At 45.9% G+C, this 17,099-nt stretch overlaps 1 protein-coding gene across 1 annotated transcript; it reads left to right on the plus strand.

Moving 5' to 3' along the window:
* Window positions 1-3,949: 3,949 nt before the first annotated feature.
* Window positions 3,950-5,320, plus strand: LOC137519444 (streptococcal hemagglutinin-like). The gene has a single exon (XM_068238398.1). It carries the CDS (start codon window positions 3,950-3,952, stop codon window positions 5,318-5,320), a length of 1,371 nt encoding a protein of 456 aa, XP_068094499.1.
* Window positions 5,321-17,099: the final 11,779 nt, after the last annotated feature.

Consider the following 17,099-nt stretch of genomic DNA (forward strand, 5'->3'; position numbering starts at 1 on the left):
GGGCTATAGAATGTTATAAGCTTGTCTGAAAAGGTGTGTTTTATGAGTGCGTTTGAAGATGTCCAGGTTTGGAGCATGACATACTGTACAGGCTGTGGGAAAGAGTTCCAGATAAATGATGATGCTCGTGTAAAGTCTTGGATGCGACTCGAGCATGAGAGGAGGTGATCAGCTTAGAGGCCAGGAGAATTTCTTGGGAGGAGCGGAGGTTGCGCAGTATTTGGGGACAGGTACAAGTTGAGGCACCAGAATACCTGCAGGCATCATGTAGCTCACAGCACTGCCCCCTTTCTTTCCCTGCTACAGTTGACTTTGGATGTAGCAGTAATGTGTGTACAGAGCTCCATGCTCTGTACACACGCTGCTGCTCCATGCTATGTACACACGCTGCTGCTCCATGCTCTGAACACACGCTGCTGCTCCATGCTCTGAACACACGCTGCTGCTCCATGATCTGTACACACGCTGCTGCTCCATGTTCTGTACACACGCTGCTGCTCCATGCTCTGTACACACGCTGCTGCTCCATGCTCTGTACACACGCTGCTGCTCCATGCTCTGTACACACGCTGCTGCTCCATGCTCTGAACACACGCTGCTGCTCCATGCTCTGTACACACGCTGCTGCTCCATGCTCTGTACACACGCTGCTGCTCCATGCTCTGTACACACGCTGCTGCTCCATGCTCTGTACACACCCTGCTGCTCCATGCTCTGTACACACGCTGCTGCTCCATGCTCTGTACACACGCTGCTGCTCCATGCTCTGAACACACGCTGCTGCTCCATGCTCTGAACACACGCTGCTGCTCCATGCTCTGTACACACGCTGCTGCTCCATGCTCTGTACACACGCTGCTGCTCCATGCTCTGTACACACGCTGCTGCTCCATGCTCTGTACACACGCTGCTGCTCCATGCTCTGTACACACGCTGCTGCTCCATGCTCTGTACACACGCTGCTGCTCCATGCTCTGTACACACGCTGCTGCTCCATGCTCTGTACACACGCTGCTGCTCCATGCTCTGAACACACGCTGCTGCTCCATGCTCTGAACACACGCTGCTGCTCCATGATCTGTACACACGCTGCTGCTCCATGTTCTGTACACACGCTGCTGCTCCATGCTCTGTACACACGCTGCTGCTCCATGCTCTGTACACACGCTGCTGCTCCATGCTCTGTACACACGCTGCTGCTCCATGCTCTGTACACACGCTGCTGCTCCATGCTCTGTACACACGCTGCTGCTCCATGCTCTGTACACACGCTGCTGCTCCATGCTCTGTACACACGCTGCTGCTCCATGCTCTGTACACACGCTGCTGCTCCATGCTCTGTACACACGCTGCTGCTCCATGCTCTGTACACACGCTGCTGCTCCATGCTCTGTACACACGCTGCTGCTCCATGCTCTGTACACACGCTGCTGCTCCATGCTCTGTACACACGCTGCTGTTCCATGCTCTGTACACACGCTGCTGCTCCATGCTCTGTACACACGCTGCTGCTCCATGCTCTGTACACAAGCTGCTGTTCCATGCTCTGTACACACGCTGCTGCTCTATGCTCTGTACACACATTACTGCTACATCCAAAGTCAACTGTAGCTGGGAAAGAAAGGGGGCAGTGCTGTGAGCTGCATGATGCCTGCAGATATTCTGGTGCCTCAACTTGTACCTGTCCCCAAATACTGCGCAAGCCCTGGCCTGAGTGGGCATTCTGGGCAGCTGTAATCTCCCCCTGCGTTTGCCTATGCTGTGCATGCAAGTCGGCCATTTTGAGTGACCCGATGCTGGTCACGTGACGCCCTGGAAGCCGGAAAGCCACTAGGAGCAAGAAGAGGTCTGCTACACATTGCTGAAGGCTTGGGTATTTGGGGGAGGGGGAAATTTGTGCTACTTTAGCTGGTTTCTCAGGCAACAAGCAAGCACATGTATCCGGCATGAGGCAATCCCTGCCGGTGCTGGATATTGGTGTATAATTCTCCCTTTCCTTTACCATTGTTCTCAAAGTTCGGCACCTCCGTAGTTGCAAACTGGACAATTGCTCATGAACCCCGATTCGGCTGATGCAAACCTTCCCCCCGGTCTTCCCTTTAGTTTATAGCAGAGAATTGTCCAGCCAGCGTTATCCTCTGCTTTTATATAACCAGCAAGTCATTTTTGGATGGGTAACGACATAGGCGTCTCCCAAAAGATAGTAATATGATGTATGTACAAGAGGCATTATTGTGGGGAAAAAAATTCCCAGCTTTTATTTGCATTTAAAGGGAATGTCCAAGCAAAATAAAAAAATGAGTTTCACTTACCTGGGGCTTCTACCAGCCCCATGCAGCCATCCTGTGCCCTCGTAGTCACTCACTGCTGCTCCGGTCCCCTGCTGGCAGCTTGCCGACCTCGGAGGTCGGCGGGATGCATTGCGTACATTTTTACGCATTCCCGCTAGTGCAGGAACATTAACACATACATTTTTACGCATTACCGGTTCAATGTTTACGCATTGAACCAGTATTGCGTAAAATGTATGTGTTAATGTTCCTGCACTAGCAGGAATGCGTAAAAATGTACGCAATGCATCCCGCCGACCTCCGAGGTCGGCAAGCTGCCAGCAGGGGACCGGAGCAGCAGTGAGCGACTACGAGAGCACAGGATGGCTGCATGTGGCTGGTAGAAGCCCCAGGTAAGTGAAACTCATTTTTTTTATTTTGCTTGAACCTTCCCTTTAAGCAAAAAAAAAAACAAAAAAAACTGTAGAGTCCAAAATTATTCATACCCTTCACAAACTGTCACAGTCTGTGGGAAAATCCAAAGTCCTATACCATTCCAAATAGTTCAAGCTGTTCTAAAGCAACCTCATTACCCTGATTAATTGGGATCAGCTCAACAGGTGAAAAACAGCAGCTCTCTACAGTTGGTTTGTGGACAGTCATGGCTAAGACAAAGGAGCTCAGTGAGGACCTGCGGCTGCGCATTGTGGCTGCTCGCAGGTCAGGAAAGGGCTACAAGGCCATTTCTAAATGCTTTCAAGTTCCAGTGGCTACAGTGCAAAGTATTATTAAAAAATACAAGATGTTCCGCACTGTGGAAAATCTCAGAGGACGTGGTCGGGACTCGGAAGCCAAAAGTGACACCTGTGCTGGCCAGGAGGATAGCGAGAGAGGTGAGAGAGAATCCAAGGATCACCACCAAGGCCATCCTGGTGAATCTGGGCTCTGCTGGTGGCAAATTTTCAAGGCAGACGATCCAACGGACACTGCACACTGCTGGGTTCCATGGATGCAGACCAAGGAGGACGCCACTTCTCCAAATAAGGCACACAAAAGCTTGCTTTGCAAATACTCATTTGGGCAAAGAAGAAGACTTCTGGTCAGATCAAACAAAAATTGAATTGTTTGATCACAATGATGTTTCCTTCATTTGGCATAAACAAAGGAGAAGCCTTCAACCCAAAGAACACCATAACCACTGTCAAACATGGTGGTGGGAACCTAATGCTTTTGGGGTATTTTTCAGCCAATGGACCAGGGAACCTAATCACAGTAAATGGCACCATGAAAAAAAGAGCAATACAGGACAATTCTCAACGACAACATCAGGCAGTCTGCAGAGAAACTTTGCCTTGGGCACCAGTGGACATTTCAGCATGACAATGACCCAAAACACACAGCAAAAGAAGTGAAGAAATGGTTAGCAGACAACAACATTAACGTTTTGGAGTGGCCCCGTCAGAGTCCTGACTTGAATCCAAATGAGAATCGGTGGAGGGAGCTAAAGATCAGGGTGATGGCAAGAAGACCATCCAATCTGAAAGATTTGGAGCGCATTGCTAAAGATGAATGGGCAAAAATACCTGTGGAGACATGCAAAAAGCTGGTTTGCAATTATAGGAAGCGTTTGATTTCTGTAATAGCCAATAAAGGCTTTTCTATAGATTATTGTGAAGGGTATGAATAAGCTCGCCTCCCTGGCAAACTCTGCACAGGAGCATACTTCCCTGCCAAACTCTGCACGGGAGCTCACCTCCATGCCAAACTCTGCACAGCACGCCTCTCTGCCAAACTCTGCACAGGAGCGTGCTTCCCAGCCAAATGCTGCACAGGAGCATGCCTCCAAGTCAAAATCTGCACAGGAGCATGCCTCCATGCCAAACTCTGCACAGCAGCACGCTTCCATGCCAAACTCTGCACAGCAGCACGCCTCCATGCCAAACTCTGCACAGCAGCACGCCTCCATGCCAAACTCTGCACAGCAGCACACCTCCATGCCAAAATCTGCACAGGAGCATGCCTCCATGCCAAACTCTGCACAGCAGTACGCCTCCATGCCAAACTCTGCACAGGAGCACTCCTCCCTGCCAAACTCTGCACAGCAGCATGCTTCCCTACCAAACTCTGCACAGGAGCGTACTTTCCTGCCAAACGCTGCACAGGAGCAAGCCTCCATGCCAAACTCTGCACAGGAGCATGCTTCCCTACCAAACTCTGCACAGCAGCATGCTTCCCTACCAAACTCTGCACAGCAGCATGGTTCCCTACCAAACTCTGCACAGGAGCACACCTCCCTCCCAAACTCTGCACAGGAGCATACTTCCCTGTCAAACTCTGCACAGGAGCACGCCTCCATTCCAAACTCTGCACAGGAGCATACTTCCCTGTCAAACTCTGCACAGGAGCATGTCTCCATGCCAAACTCTGCACAGGAGCATACTTCCCTGCCAAACGCTGCACAGGAGCTCGCCTCCATGCCAAACTCTGCACAGGAGCATACTTCCCTGCCAAACGCTGCACAGGAGCTCGCCTCCATGCCAAACTCTGCACAGGAGCATACTTCCCTGTCAAACTCTGCACAGGAGCATGTCTCCATGCCAAACTCTGCACAGGAGCATACTTCCCTGCCAAACGCTGCACAGGAGCTCGCCTCCATGCCAAACTCTGCACAGGAGCATACTTCCCTGTCAAACTTTGCACAGGAGCACGCCTCCCTGCCAAACTATGCACAGCACGCCTCCCTGCCAAACTCTGCACAGGAGCATACTTCCCTGTCAAACTTTGCACAGGAGCACGCCTCCCTGCCAAACTATGCACAGCACGCCTCCCTGCCAAACTCTGCACAGCACGCCTCCCTGCCAAACTATGCACAGCACGCCTCCCTGCCAAACTATGCACAGCACGCCTCCCTGCCAAACTCTGCACAGGAGCATACTTCCCTGTCAAACTCTGCACAGGAGCTCGCCTCCCTGCCAAACTCTGCACAGGAGCATACTTCCCTGTCAAACTCTGCACAGGAGCACGCCTCCATGCTATACTCTGACGGTTAGTGGTAGGCTAGGGCTTCCTATGTTGGATAAAGATTGCACTGGAGGTGCCCACTCCACACTGCAAGCACGGTATACATTTCTGGTACTGAGGATAATCAACTATCACGACTGGTTGGCCAGAGTTTAAGCATTGTGTACACCACAGGTGTAATACACAAGGCCCTGGGGCTGACCATTTTATGTGGCCGTGGCCCTTCACATCTGCATGATTGCAAGCAGTAAAGTAAGGGGAAAATTAGTCCATGCTGTCCACTTGTGTTTGTACTGGCGGTCTTTGACATTTCCATGGAGACGGCAGGCCACTTCAGATTTATGTACTCGTACATAAGGTTTTGACCTGTACACATATGTATCATTTGTTTATCTTTTTTTTCTTAACTTTCTGGTAGAGTGACATATTTCAGTGACAGTGTCCATCCTTATTTTTGTTTTGTTTTTTTCTCTACATACACGCACCCTCCTCATCTCCTGTTGTGATTTGTCGTACTGATTTACTGTTTGCACACAGTGGTGATATACATTCAAAAACAGCTGATACAGCTATGGAGCTGCCAACTTCTTTACTTGCGCCTTATCCACTGGCCTGGGTATCCCACAATGCACATGTAACTTCTGGTTTGCTGTGAGCAGTGTGGAATACAGTATACAGCACAGGCTTCTTCTCTCCATTGCCACCTTTCTTTTACTGCAGATGACACCACACCACCTTCCCATGCAGAGGAGCACACCAGAGGAGGGACCACATTTATTTTTTTACTCATTTATATATCACCAACATCTTCTGCAGCGCTGTACAGAGTATATTGTCTTGTCACTTAACTGTCCCTCAGAGGGGCTCACAATCTAATCCCTACCATAGTCCTAGGTCTATGTATGTATTGTGTAGTGCATATATCATAGTCTAGGGCCAATTTAGAGGGAAGCCAATTAAATTATCTGTATGTTTTTGGGATGTGGGAGGAAACGTGAGTGCCTGGAGGAAACCCACACAGACACGGGGAGAACATACAAACTCCTTGCAGATGTTGACCTGGCTGGGATTCAAAACCAGGGATCCAGCGCAGCAAAGCGAGAGCGCTAACCACTACACCACCATGCCGCCAACATTTAGGTATTGTTTCTGACGTTTTTAGGGTGCCTACTGGGAAAATATTAATAAACAATGAGGCCCACAGCTAAGACCATGTTCCAGATGTACCCCTCTTCTGTGATTGATTTTTACACCATTGGTATACACTGTTGATCAATGTCCCCCCATAATGATAATTTCTCAATCATTAGGTTGACTTTGCAGGGAATGAGCGTTACACAGATGTGCTGTCAACCTATAGCCACACAGCACGTACTCCTCAATGGAGAGAGGAGAAGGAATGGTAAGCAGCCCAAGAGCACATGGTATCTGTTGGGATGAGAATGTACCAGCACAATAGGCTCAGCTGATGAACTGTAGCAGCTCACTGAGCATTTGTTCACACCTAGGGCTCGATTCACAAAGCAGTGCTAACTGTTAGCACTGGCCCTTATCACGTCTAAACTGAGTGTAAATGTGAGAAGTAGTGATCGCATGCAAAGTACCGCGCGCAAAGTTTTTCGCGCGCACTGCACAGAGTGCTCCGCGCGAAGTGCCCATTAAAGCCTATGGGGCTTAGTGCGCGCATAGGACTTTGCGCGCGGTACTTAGTGCGTGATCTGATTGAGAAAACCGGTGCTAACCTACTTAGCACCCTGGTTAGCACGCCTAAAGACTTTAGACGTGCTAAGTAGGTTAGCACCGCACAGTGAATCAAGCCCCTAGAGTGTTTTTGTGTTTTTTTAAGCGCCGGTGATTTTTTAAAATCACCCAAAAGCACTTGTGCAATGATTCCCTATGAGAGTGTTCACATATGAGCGATTCGATTCTGATCCGCTCCCCAAAGCGCTGCATGTACCATTTTCAGGGGCAAGCTTAGAAATAGTTGGAGGCGCCCGTGTCGGATCGAGAGGACTTTAGGTAGCGTCCCTGGTTTGTATGCAAGTATGTGGTAACTAATATCACAGTTTTAACAACTATAGAGATAGCCTACCTTCTTAGTAGTAATCAAACCGTGTAGAAGGAGGTTCAAAGTTTATTGTGCACATCGACAACGCGTTTCACGGTCGTAGCCGCTTCATCAGGTCAAATATACGTGCTTTCAGCTATCCTGGAAGTCAGCACAGACTGGCTGTAGGAGAGTGATGGGTCTGCTGGGGTTTGTAGTGCACACTGCTACGGTTTGATTACTACTAAGAAGGTAGGCTATCTCTATAGTTGTTAAAACTGTGATATTAGTTACCACATACTTGCATACAAACCAGGGACGCTACCTAAAGTCCTCTCGATCCGACACGGGCGCCTCCAACTATTTCTAAGCTTGTGCTATATATCCCCCTAGAGGATCCACAGATACCAGGTGTACCCTGCTATATCTGAACTTTTCTGGGAGCGACGACCGAACCGGACGGGAAAAGGCCGAGTGAGGGCGGTATTCCCCCACATGCTAAGACGAGTGGTTGCCTCCAGCAACCCACACTTGTGAGTATTACTCTTATAATACTAGTAACCTGACGTTAGTCCAACGTTAATACACCAGATTGGGCTCCCGATCTCCCTGTATTTTTGTCATTTCAAGTTTGCATTTTCAGGGGCGATTTGTCTCAATGGAAAGTATAGGTAGATCGCAAAGCACTTGAAAAAGCACTTTGTATAGTGATTTTTCCAGCGCTTTAATGAATAAATACATTGTATTTATTAATTTCTGGGTGAAAGAGTTCACTCCCTAACTGACGTCAGGAAGTGAAAAAACGATTTGATCTGCAAAAGCGCTTAGAAAAGCCCTTCAGTGTACAGCAAGCACCCAAGGAGGGGATGTGTGATGTGCTATGACTCCCAGTGTCTCTACACACTCAGACACTCCAGAACGTCTTCCACAGTTGAGTCAGTACCATCAGAAGTGTATATAAAGCTCTTTTATTGGTTTAAAAGCAGCATGATCATCATCTGTCCAACGCCTGGACCGATGATGATCATGCTGTTTTTAAACCAATAAAAGAGCTTTATATACACTTCTGATGGTACTGACTCAACTGTGGAAGACTTAGAAAAGCACTTTACAAAAAATCGATAACGCGCAGGGAAGCTCCAGGAGGCGGAAAAAAAAAACGCTCACAAAATCGCAAAACGCTGGCGTCAGCGTTTGCGATTTATGATGTAAACAAGGCCTGAACGACATCGTCGGGCAGCCATACTCATGCTAGATTCTCAGGCAAGACAGCGCTGAACGATCACCTTGGCCGGGGGCTATCTAGCTCAAGTACGAGGCTTCAGCTTTGGAAATTCTGATAGAGTTCAGAAATAAAAGGTCTGGAAACAGTTTGAAACAAATTATTTTATATAATCACACTGCCGCTCTCCTCTTTCTTGTCCTTCTGTTTTTTGTTTTTTTTAAATAGTACATAAAAGAATATACGACCACAATACATGCAAGTTACTATGGTAAATCTGGGAGGCGCCCTACCAGGGATAAATCTGGGAGGCGCCCTCCAGCCTACCTCCAAGCTTTATACAGGTTGTGTTAAGTCTATTTTTAGCATGTTCTATATTTTCTGTTTGGTTTTTTCGTTAGTTTACGATGTGAGGTTTTTTTTTCCAGTTAACACTGAGCACAATGATGTCCCAGCCTTCTGACCTTTTCTTATCCCTTTAAGCAACTGCAAAACTATTAGCTGCCACTTGCTATTCCTCAACTGCTGGTGACGTAGGCTGTGATGTAAGTTAAACATATGCAACATGAATTTAATTAACCCAAATAAGTATGCAGACTCCAGCATACTGATATGTTATTATAATACAGTAGAATCTCGTTATAGTAAACTTTGATATAATAAACCTCTGGATATAGTAAACTCAGTCCTCAGGTCCCAGCAAATGCGTCCGTATAAATATACAATGTATGACCAATTCTGATACAGTAAACTTCTGATATAGTAAACTGCATTTCCTGGTCCCTTGGAGTTGACTATAAAGGGATTCTACTGTAATATAATATCACTACTAGGAATGCTAAAAGGTGGTGGGCATATTATGGGCAATGTTCACTAAGGTTCCCAAAACTCTGCTATGCTTTGAAGTGGCAAACATTTGCAACCCTTGTCTGAGATCACAATGAAGATGGCTGAAAGATTAGTAAAAATGACAATTGCGAGGGAACTGGGGAGTGGGGAAGGGGGGGTCACCAGGTATGTATAAAACTTTCATTACATCTGGTCTATGGTACACTTTAAACCACAAGCAAGAAAATACTCAGAATAATTTGGACAGGACTTTTTTTTACCTACTTTTTGGCACTTTTTCAATTTCAGAGTGCAAAAGTTATTAAGAGAAATTAAAGGCGAAAATATCATACTAATGAAAACACTGGAAAACCTATAGGTACCTATCCAACCTATAATCATAGAGCAAATACACATTTGTAGCTAGTAACATACAGTATTCATGTTTCTGCTGTAGTGAAGGTAATTTAAACACATAGGGGCAGCCTAGGGATTATACACCCAGGTATCCTAATACTTAGTCTGGCAGCCTAGTCAGAAGTGGGGCTGTGGAGGTGGTAAAAAAATTATCTTAATCTGACTCCTCAGTTTTTAAAACCACAGACTCCTACTCCAGGTACCCAAAATTGCTCCAACTCTGACTCCTCGACTCCGACTCATTAGTCTAATACTTACCAGGGCTGTGGAGTTGGTACAAAAATCACCCAACTTTGACTTCTCAGTTTATGAAACCACCGACTCCAACTCCAGGTACCCAAAAATTGCTCCCACTCCTTGACTACGACTCCACAGCCCTGGTCAGAAGCCAGAAAACATTTTTTAACAGGAAAAGTGTTCAACCTGTTATGAAAGATATTTAACCAAGTTTAACCATTTCTGCCGCCCTGACGTGAACCTCACGTCCGGGCGGCTGCTCTGCTGCGGTGCCGCGCTTCGGCACGCTCCCGTGCGCGATTGCGGGTGCGCCCCCGTGCTGTCCCCCGGTAGCCCTGGGATCAGTGAACGGGAAAAGGGTTCCCGATCACCGATCCGTGTCCCCAGCAAAAAAACCGAAGTGCTCTTACAAGAGGCTTCAGTCTTTCTGCACGTAAAATCTTCCGCGTCATCCTTGTGCCTCCACTTAGCGAGAAGCACAAGGAGAAAAAAAAATTCAAGGTGGCCAAATAGTAAAACTACATCTACATATTTTTTACATTACAATTTACACATATAATAACAATAAAAATTAACTGTTTATTTCCCACACCAAAATATTACCCAAATAAAATTTTTAATGGAAAAAAAAAATTACAATTAAAAAAAAAAAAGACATAAATAGTTACCTAAGGGTCTGAACTTTTTAAATATGCATGTGAAGGGTGTATACTACGAACATTTTTTAAATTATAAGCTAGTAAATAGTGATGGACGCAAAACGGAAAAAATGCACCTTTATTACCAAATAAAATATTGGCGCCATACATTGTGATAGGGACAAAATATAAATGGTGTCATAACCGAGACAAACGGGCAAATAAAATACATAGGTTTTAATTATGGTAGCGTGGATTATTTTAAAGCTATAATGACCGAAAACGGAGAAATAATTAATGTTCTCCATTTTTTTCTTATTAATCCTGTTAAAATGCATTTATTAAAAAAAATAATTCTTAGCAAAATGTACCACCCAAATAAAGCCTAATTAGATTTAGATCAATAAATTGTGATAAGTAGTGATAAAGTTATTAGTGAATGAATGGGAGGTGAAAATTGCTCTGATGCATAAGGTGAAAAATCCCCACGGGCTGAAATGGAGAGTAGAGTGAAAAAAAAAAAAACTAAAGAAAGGAGAAGAGAAAGAGAAGGAACAAGAGTAAGAACAAGGACCTGAGGATTGTGCAGAGTACAGAGAGGTGGTTTTCCTTGTCCATTTGGTAGTGTTTTTCAGGTGGCTACACCATGAGAGTCAGAAGTCATTTAAAATAAAACAAAAAAAGAAACAGAACTTACCTAAGGAAATGGAAGGCTCTGGGTCTTAATGAGCCTTCCCATTCCTGTAACGGTCCCCGTGTTCCAGCGCTGGATCTACGCTAGCGGTCTCCGACTGATGGGTCAGAGATTGCTCTCTGCTGCGGATTCAGAAGTCTTTGGGAGCCTGAGTGCTCCTGATAACTGGCCGCTCCATACTGCGCATGCGTGAGCACGTTGCCTTGTCATACGCAGTATGGAGCCGCTCGTCTTTAATGGCACTTGAAGGCTCCCAAAGCCCCCCGTGGCGGGAGGTTTAAACGGGGGATCCAGTGCTGGAATAAGGGGACCGTCAGATGAACAGTCAGGGCTTGTTCACACTATGAGCGTTTGTGTTTTTTTGTTTAAGCTCTGCCGATTTCAGAAATCGCCCTAAAAGCGCTTGTGCAATGATTCCCTATGAGAGTGATCACATCTGCGCGTTGCGCCTGCGTTCCGCTCCCCAAAGCGCTGCCTGTACCATGTTCTGGGGGATTTGCCTATAATGGAAGGCATAGGGGAATCGCAAAGCGCTAGAAAAAGTGCTTTGTATTGCGATTTCCCCAGCGCTTTCATGAATAAATACATTGGATTTATTCATTTCTGGGTGAAAGAGTTCACTTCCTGACTGACATCAGGAAGTGCAAAAAAAAAAAAACGCTCTGCAAAAGCACTTAGAAAAGCGCTTTGCAAAGCGATTAAAAAAATCTCAATAAATCGCTCAGCGCTTGCTATAGCACTGGCCATTTATAATGTGAACATAGCCGAAGGCTCTATAGGACCCAGAGCCGTCCCTTTCCTTAGGTAAGTATCTGTTTTTTGTAACTGACTTCATATTCTCTTTAAAAACACTATATGCAATGTAATGATGCTTGTGCTCCTGACCAGGCCCGGATTTACATCATATGAGTCTATAGGCACAGATGACTTGGCAGATGGCACCCTAGACTTCGCTCTACATGAACCTAAAACCCCCCATCAAACCGCACTGCAAGTGTGCTGGCTGGCCCAGCTGTCACCTCTCCCTTACTTTCTTTGCCTGTCTTAGGAGGCTACAGGTACCCCTTAGTATTAAGTAGCCAGAAGTACCCTCAGTATTGAGTAGCTAGAGGTGCCCCTGACTGAAGGGAGATCTCATCAGTGGAATGCCAAGAGCTGGGTGAGTAACCTCTCATTTACACTACACTCAGGACTCTGCATAGGGAAGGAGGGAGGGAGGCACTGGAGGAACAGTGAGTCGCCTTTCTATCATCAGGCGCCTGTAAGCACGTACCTATAGTGCCTTGTGGTAAATCCAGCCCTGCTCCTGACGAAGCGGCAAAGTGCCACGATACTAGTGTAGCTGGTTGATTCTATCCTGCTTCTGCCCTAATGTATTCCACAGCTGATGGATACTTTTTTTTCATTGTGACAGCAACATTGGAAACTGGCATCAGTACACTGGGTGATATCCTTTTTGCCCATTAATCACCTTTTTGTCATTGCTGAGACATTTTACACACATTGTACAAAAACAGAGAACCTGGTGGGCTCAATTGATCCTAATCGCAGTATTGATGGTTATCTTAAAAAAAAACGGTTAATCAACATGGCGGATTTTTTACATAGTTACCATTGCAACTAGTTCATATATGATTGCAATTTAGATAATTTAATGGTGTGGATTGATTTAATGCAATCTCTTCTTTTGATCTCAATGATCTTATTGAAAATATAATCTTTCGCTAAAAATCACCTTAAAAGGAACCAGAGACAAGACAACACATAATTTATAGTGTGATTTTCTCCTGGTGGACTCAAAGCACTTCAGCTGCAGCCACAAGGGCACTCACAGTAGGCAGTAGCAGCGTTAGGGAGTCTAACCCAAGGCCTCCTTACTGAATAGGTGCTAGCTTACTGAACAGGAAGAGCCTAGATTTGAACCCTTGTCGCCTGTGTCAGAGACAGAGCCCTTAAAAGAAATCCGAGGTGAAAATAAACTAATAAAATAAACAATTGTATCTATCGTCCTTCACCTAAAATGACTTTTTAAGATATTCCTTGGTTTTATTTTATATTCAAATCTACTTTTTAAGTTTGTACTGTTTTATTGTTTTTGCTCAATGACACATTCATTGAAGTATGCCAGAGCTAAAATCTATGAACTATTGACCTTTATTATCTCTTTCCTGCACTCAGAAGACATTTTCTGCTAGTAAAGTGTTTTATAGTTGTAATTTCTTATCAGTGACGGTCACACTGTAGTCTGACCCAGTCCTGACTCTGCCACTTACATCCCGGATGTTTAACTCTTTCAGGCAGAGAAAGAAAAAAAGGAACACAGCATAGTTATTTGTGTGCTTGGCACTGTACATGTCACTTCGGGTATCCTTTAACTCCCTTACGACCGCTCCATGCCAATTGGCGTGAACGCGGCGGCTCCCCTACTAATGCCTAATGGCAATTGGTGTGAAGTCCGGGGGGTGGAAATTGCAGGGGATCGCTTGCGCTGATGTAAACAGCCAAAAAAACATGTATTGCCGTGTACAGCACTGTGGGGAGGATGATGGGTAGTTACATTTAAAGAAAAAAGGAATCTTTATTAAAAAGTAATAATAATAAGAATTAATAAAAAACAGACAAACACAGCAGCAGCGATCAGATGCCACCAACAGAAAGCTCTGGTGGTGGCAAGAAAAGGGGACAAAATTAATTTGTGTGCTAAGTGTTATGGCTCTGCAGCGAGCTTTTAAAGCTGCAGAGCACTGAACCGTAAAATATAACCTGGTCACTGGGGGGTGTAAGCATGCGGTCCTCAAGTGGTTAACCAGTACACTATCCAGCCCCTAGACAGGGATAAAGGGAGCGTTCTGCACCTGCACACTAGTATTGCTTCCGGGCACGGGAGGGCAGCGACAGCACACATGATCAGGCATGTGCATAAGCACATGACTGCCCAGATTACCAGGAGGGAAATCCAGTGAACAGAGAGGGAACCCACGCACCTCATGGAGCTGGAGGAAGCCTCAGGTAAGTATAAATACTGCCTTTGTCCCCATCTCTATTACACTTTAATGCCTGGCAGTGGCACACACCATGCATTTTTTACTTCAAATCCTGTTTCCGAATGAGAAAATGATTGGATAAGGCAAAACAATATACAGCCCAGGGGCAAACCCAGGATTTTCAAGGGGGATGGGGGATTTCTGAAAGGTCTCCCTCAGCCACGCATAATACAGTATAATATGGTAGGACATCATGCTGGGTACACGTAATGCAATTTCCTGAACAACCGACACCGGGATCGATCAGGAGCAGTTTGGATACAGATAATAATGAAGACAGCCGACATTGGTAATGAAGGGGAAAGGGAAGCATTCACACAGCAGGGCACAGGGCTGTGCTCATACCTGACTTTGCTAAGTTCCCCAGAGCTGCTCCATGCTCTGTACACGCGCAGCTGCTCCATGCTCTGTACACACGCTGCTACTCCATGCACTGTACACATGCTGCTGCTTCATGCTCTGTACACGCTGCTGCTCCATGCTCTGTACACATGCTGCTGCTCTATGCTCTGTACACACGCTGCTGCTCCATGCTCTGTATACACGCTGCTGCTCCATGCTCTGTACACACGCTGCTGCTCCATGCTCTGTACACACGCTGCTGCTCCATGCTCTGTACACACGCTGCTGCTCCATGCTCTGTACACACGCTGATGCTACATCCGAAGTCAACTGTAGCAGGGAAAGAAAGCGGGCGAGGCTGTGAGCTGCAGGATACCTGCAGATATTCTGGTGTCTCAACTTGTCTCTGTCCACAAACACTGCACTGGCCCTGAGGGGGATTCTGGGCAGCTGTAATCCCCCCTGCGTTTGCCTATGCAGCCTACCAATTGCCAGTGACTGACCCCAGCTCAAATTCAACCTCTTTCTCTATCGAAAGCAGATCAGACATGCTAAAAAATATTGATTGAAATACTGGCTGTCGGTATGTGTGTAGTTCCTTTTGATTCATTTTCAATCACTATCCAGTCAGAAAAATGATCAGAATTTGAAGAAAATTACACACGTGTGTATGCTAGCTTTCTGGTATATCCGATCAATGTCAGATCTGAATATTGATCTGACCACTCGCTTAAAGGACACCCAAGGTGAAAATTAACTAATGAGATAAACAATTGTATCTATCCTTCTTCTTCTAAAAATGACTTTTTAAGGTATCCCACATTTTTATTTTATATTTAAAGCTACTTTTTAAGTTTATACTGTTTCATGGCCTCTGCTCAATGACACATTCATTGAAGTAAGCCAGAGCTAAAATCTGTGAACTATCAACCCTTTTTATCTCTTTCCTACTCTCAGAAGTCATTTGCTGTCAGGAAAGTGTTTTATGGTTGCAATTCCTCATCAGTGAGGGTTACGTTATAGTCTGACGCCGTCCCGACCCAGACAGAAATTGTCACTTGCATACCTGATTTTTAACTCTTTCAGGGAAAGAAAGAAAAAGGAGCACAGTTATTTGTGTTCTTGGTACTGTACATACACATGTCTACCTCATCATGTCACATGTCACCTAGGATGTCCTTTAAATAGAAAGCGAAGGAAAAACTGAATGGTGTGTAACAGGCTTAAAGCAAACCTGTGGGCTCATTTGGACAAAAATATAGATACTTACCTCTGTAGAAGCCCCCTCCTCACCATTCCAGCGCTGGAACCCCAGAAGCTCAGAGCCACACTCCTGTACAGGAACAAGCCGCTCGGACTTGTGGGAAAAGCCAAGCTCATTTGGCTCTGTGCTAGTGTGCAGGTGTGAGACATCTGCGGAGGGGCATAACTATAACTCACCGGGCCCCTGCGCAAAACTTTGATGGGGCCCTCAAATGTTCTCACCCTTTCCCTTGCCTACCACTGGTGACCCTCACAGCCAGGGGCCCATCTTGCAAGGGCCATATAACAAGTGTGGACATTGTATTCTTAATGCCTATAACAAGTGTAGCCACAAAAACACCTGATCTGGAGGATAGACCCCCGTATCAGAGGGAATTGAGTAGTAGTTGGGTCCCCTTACAGCTCTGGGCCCCCTTACATTTGCAGGAGCTGCTCCCCTCTAGTTAGGAAGTGCACATGCGGCAATATTTACCTTTTGGGCTTCAGAGCAGGAGCAGTAGAAGCTTTCTGCTTAGGCTCTGGTGGAAATAGCTGAGCCCCATTGGATCTGCTCTATTGCGCAGGTGACTTGCGCCTGTGCAGTAGATAAAACCTGATCAGGCTCGGCTATTTCCACCGATGCCCAAGTGGAAAGCTTCTACTGCACCTGTGCTGGTGCCCTGAAGGTAAATATTGCTGCGTCAGTGCTTGTTGAAATAATTTTTAAGGGAGCCAGCGCTGAGTCCCTGAGGACAGGGGAAGCCTTATTAGGATCCTGAGGCTTACCCCTCCAGAGTTAAGTACCTCATAGGGGCTGTTTTTTCTTTGTTACATGTGTACCTTAACCACTTCACCACTGAGGGGTTTTACCCCCTGACCACCAGAGCAATTTTCACCTTTCAGCGCTCCGTCCATTCATTCGTCTATAACTTTATCATTACTTATCACAATGAAATGAACTATATCTTGTTTTTTCCGCCACCAATTAGGCTTTCTTTAGGTGGGACATTATGCCAAGAATTATTTTATTCTAAATGTGTTTTAATGGGGAAAATAGGAAAAAATGTGGGAAAAAATTATTAATTTTAGTTTTCGGC

Source organism: Hyperolius riggenbachi, chromosome 5 (assembly GCF_040937935.1).
Source record: "Hyperolius riggenbachi isolate aHypRig1 chromosome 5, aHypRig1.pri, whole genome shotgun sequence".
Classification (NCBI taxonomy): domain Eukaryota; kingdom Metazoa; phylum Chordata; class Amphibia; order Anura; family Hyperoliidae; genus Hyperolius; species Hyperolius riggenbachi.

Excerpts from the sequence above, each read along its gene's own strand:
- LOC137519444 (XM_068238398.1), top strand. The coding sequence starts at position 3,950 with ATGAATAAGCTCGCCTCCCTGGCAAACTCTGCACAGGAGCATACTTCC.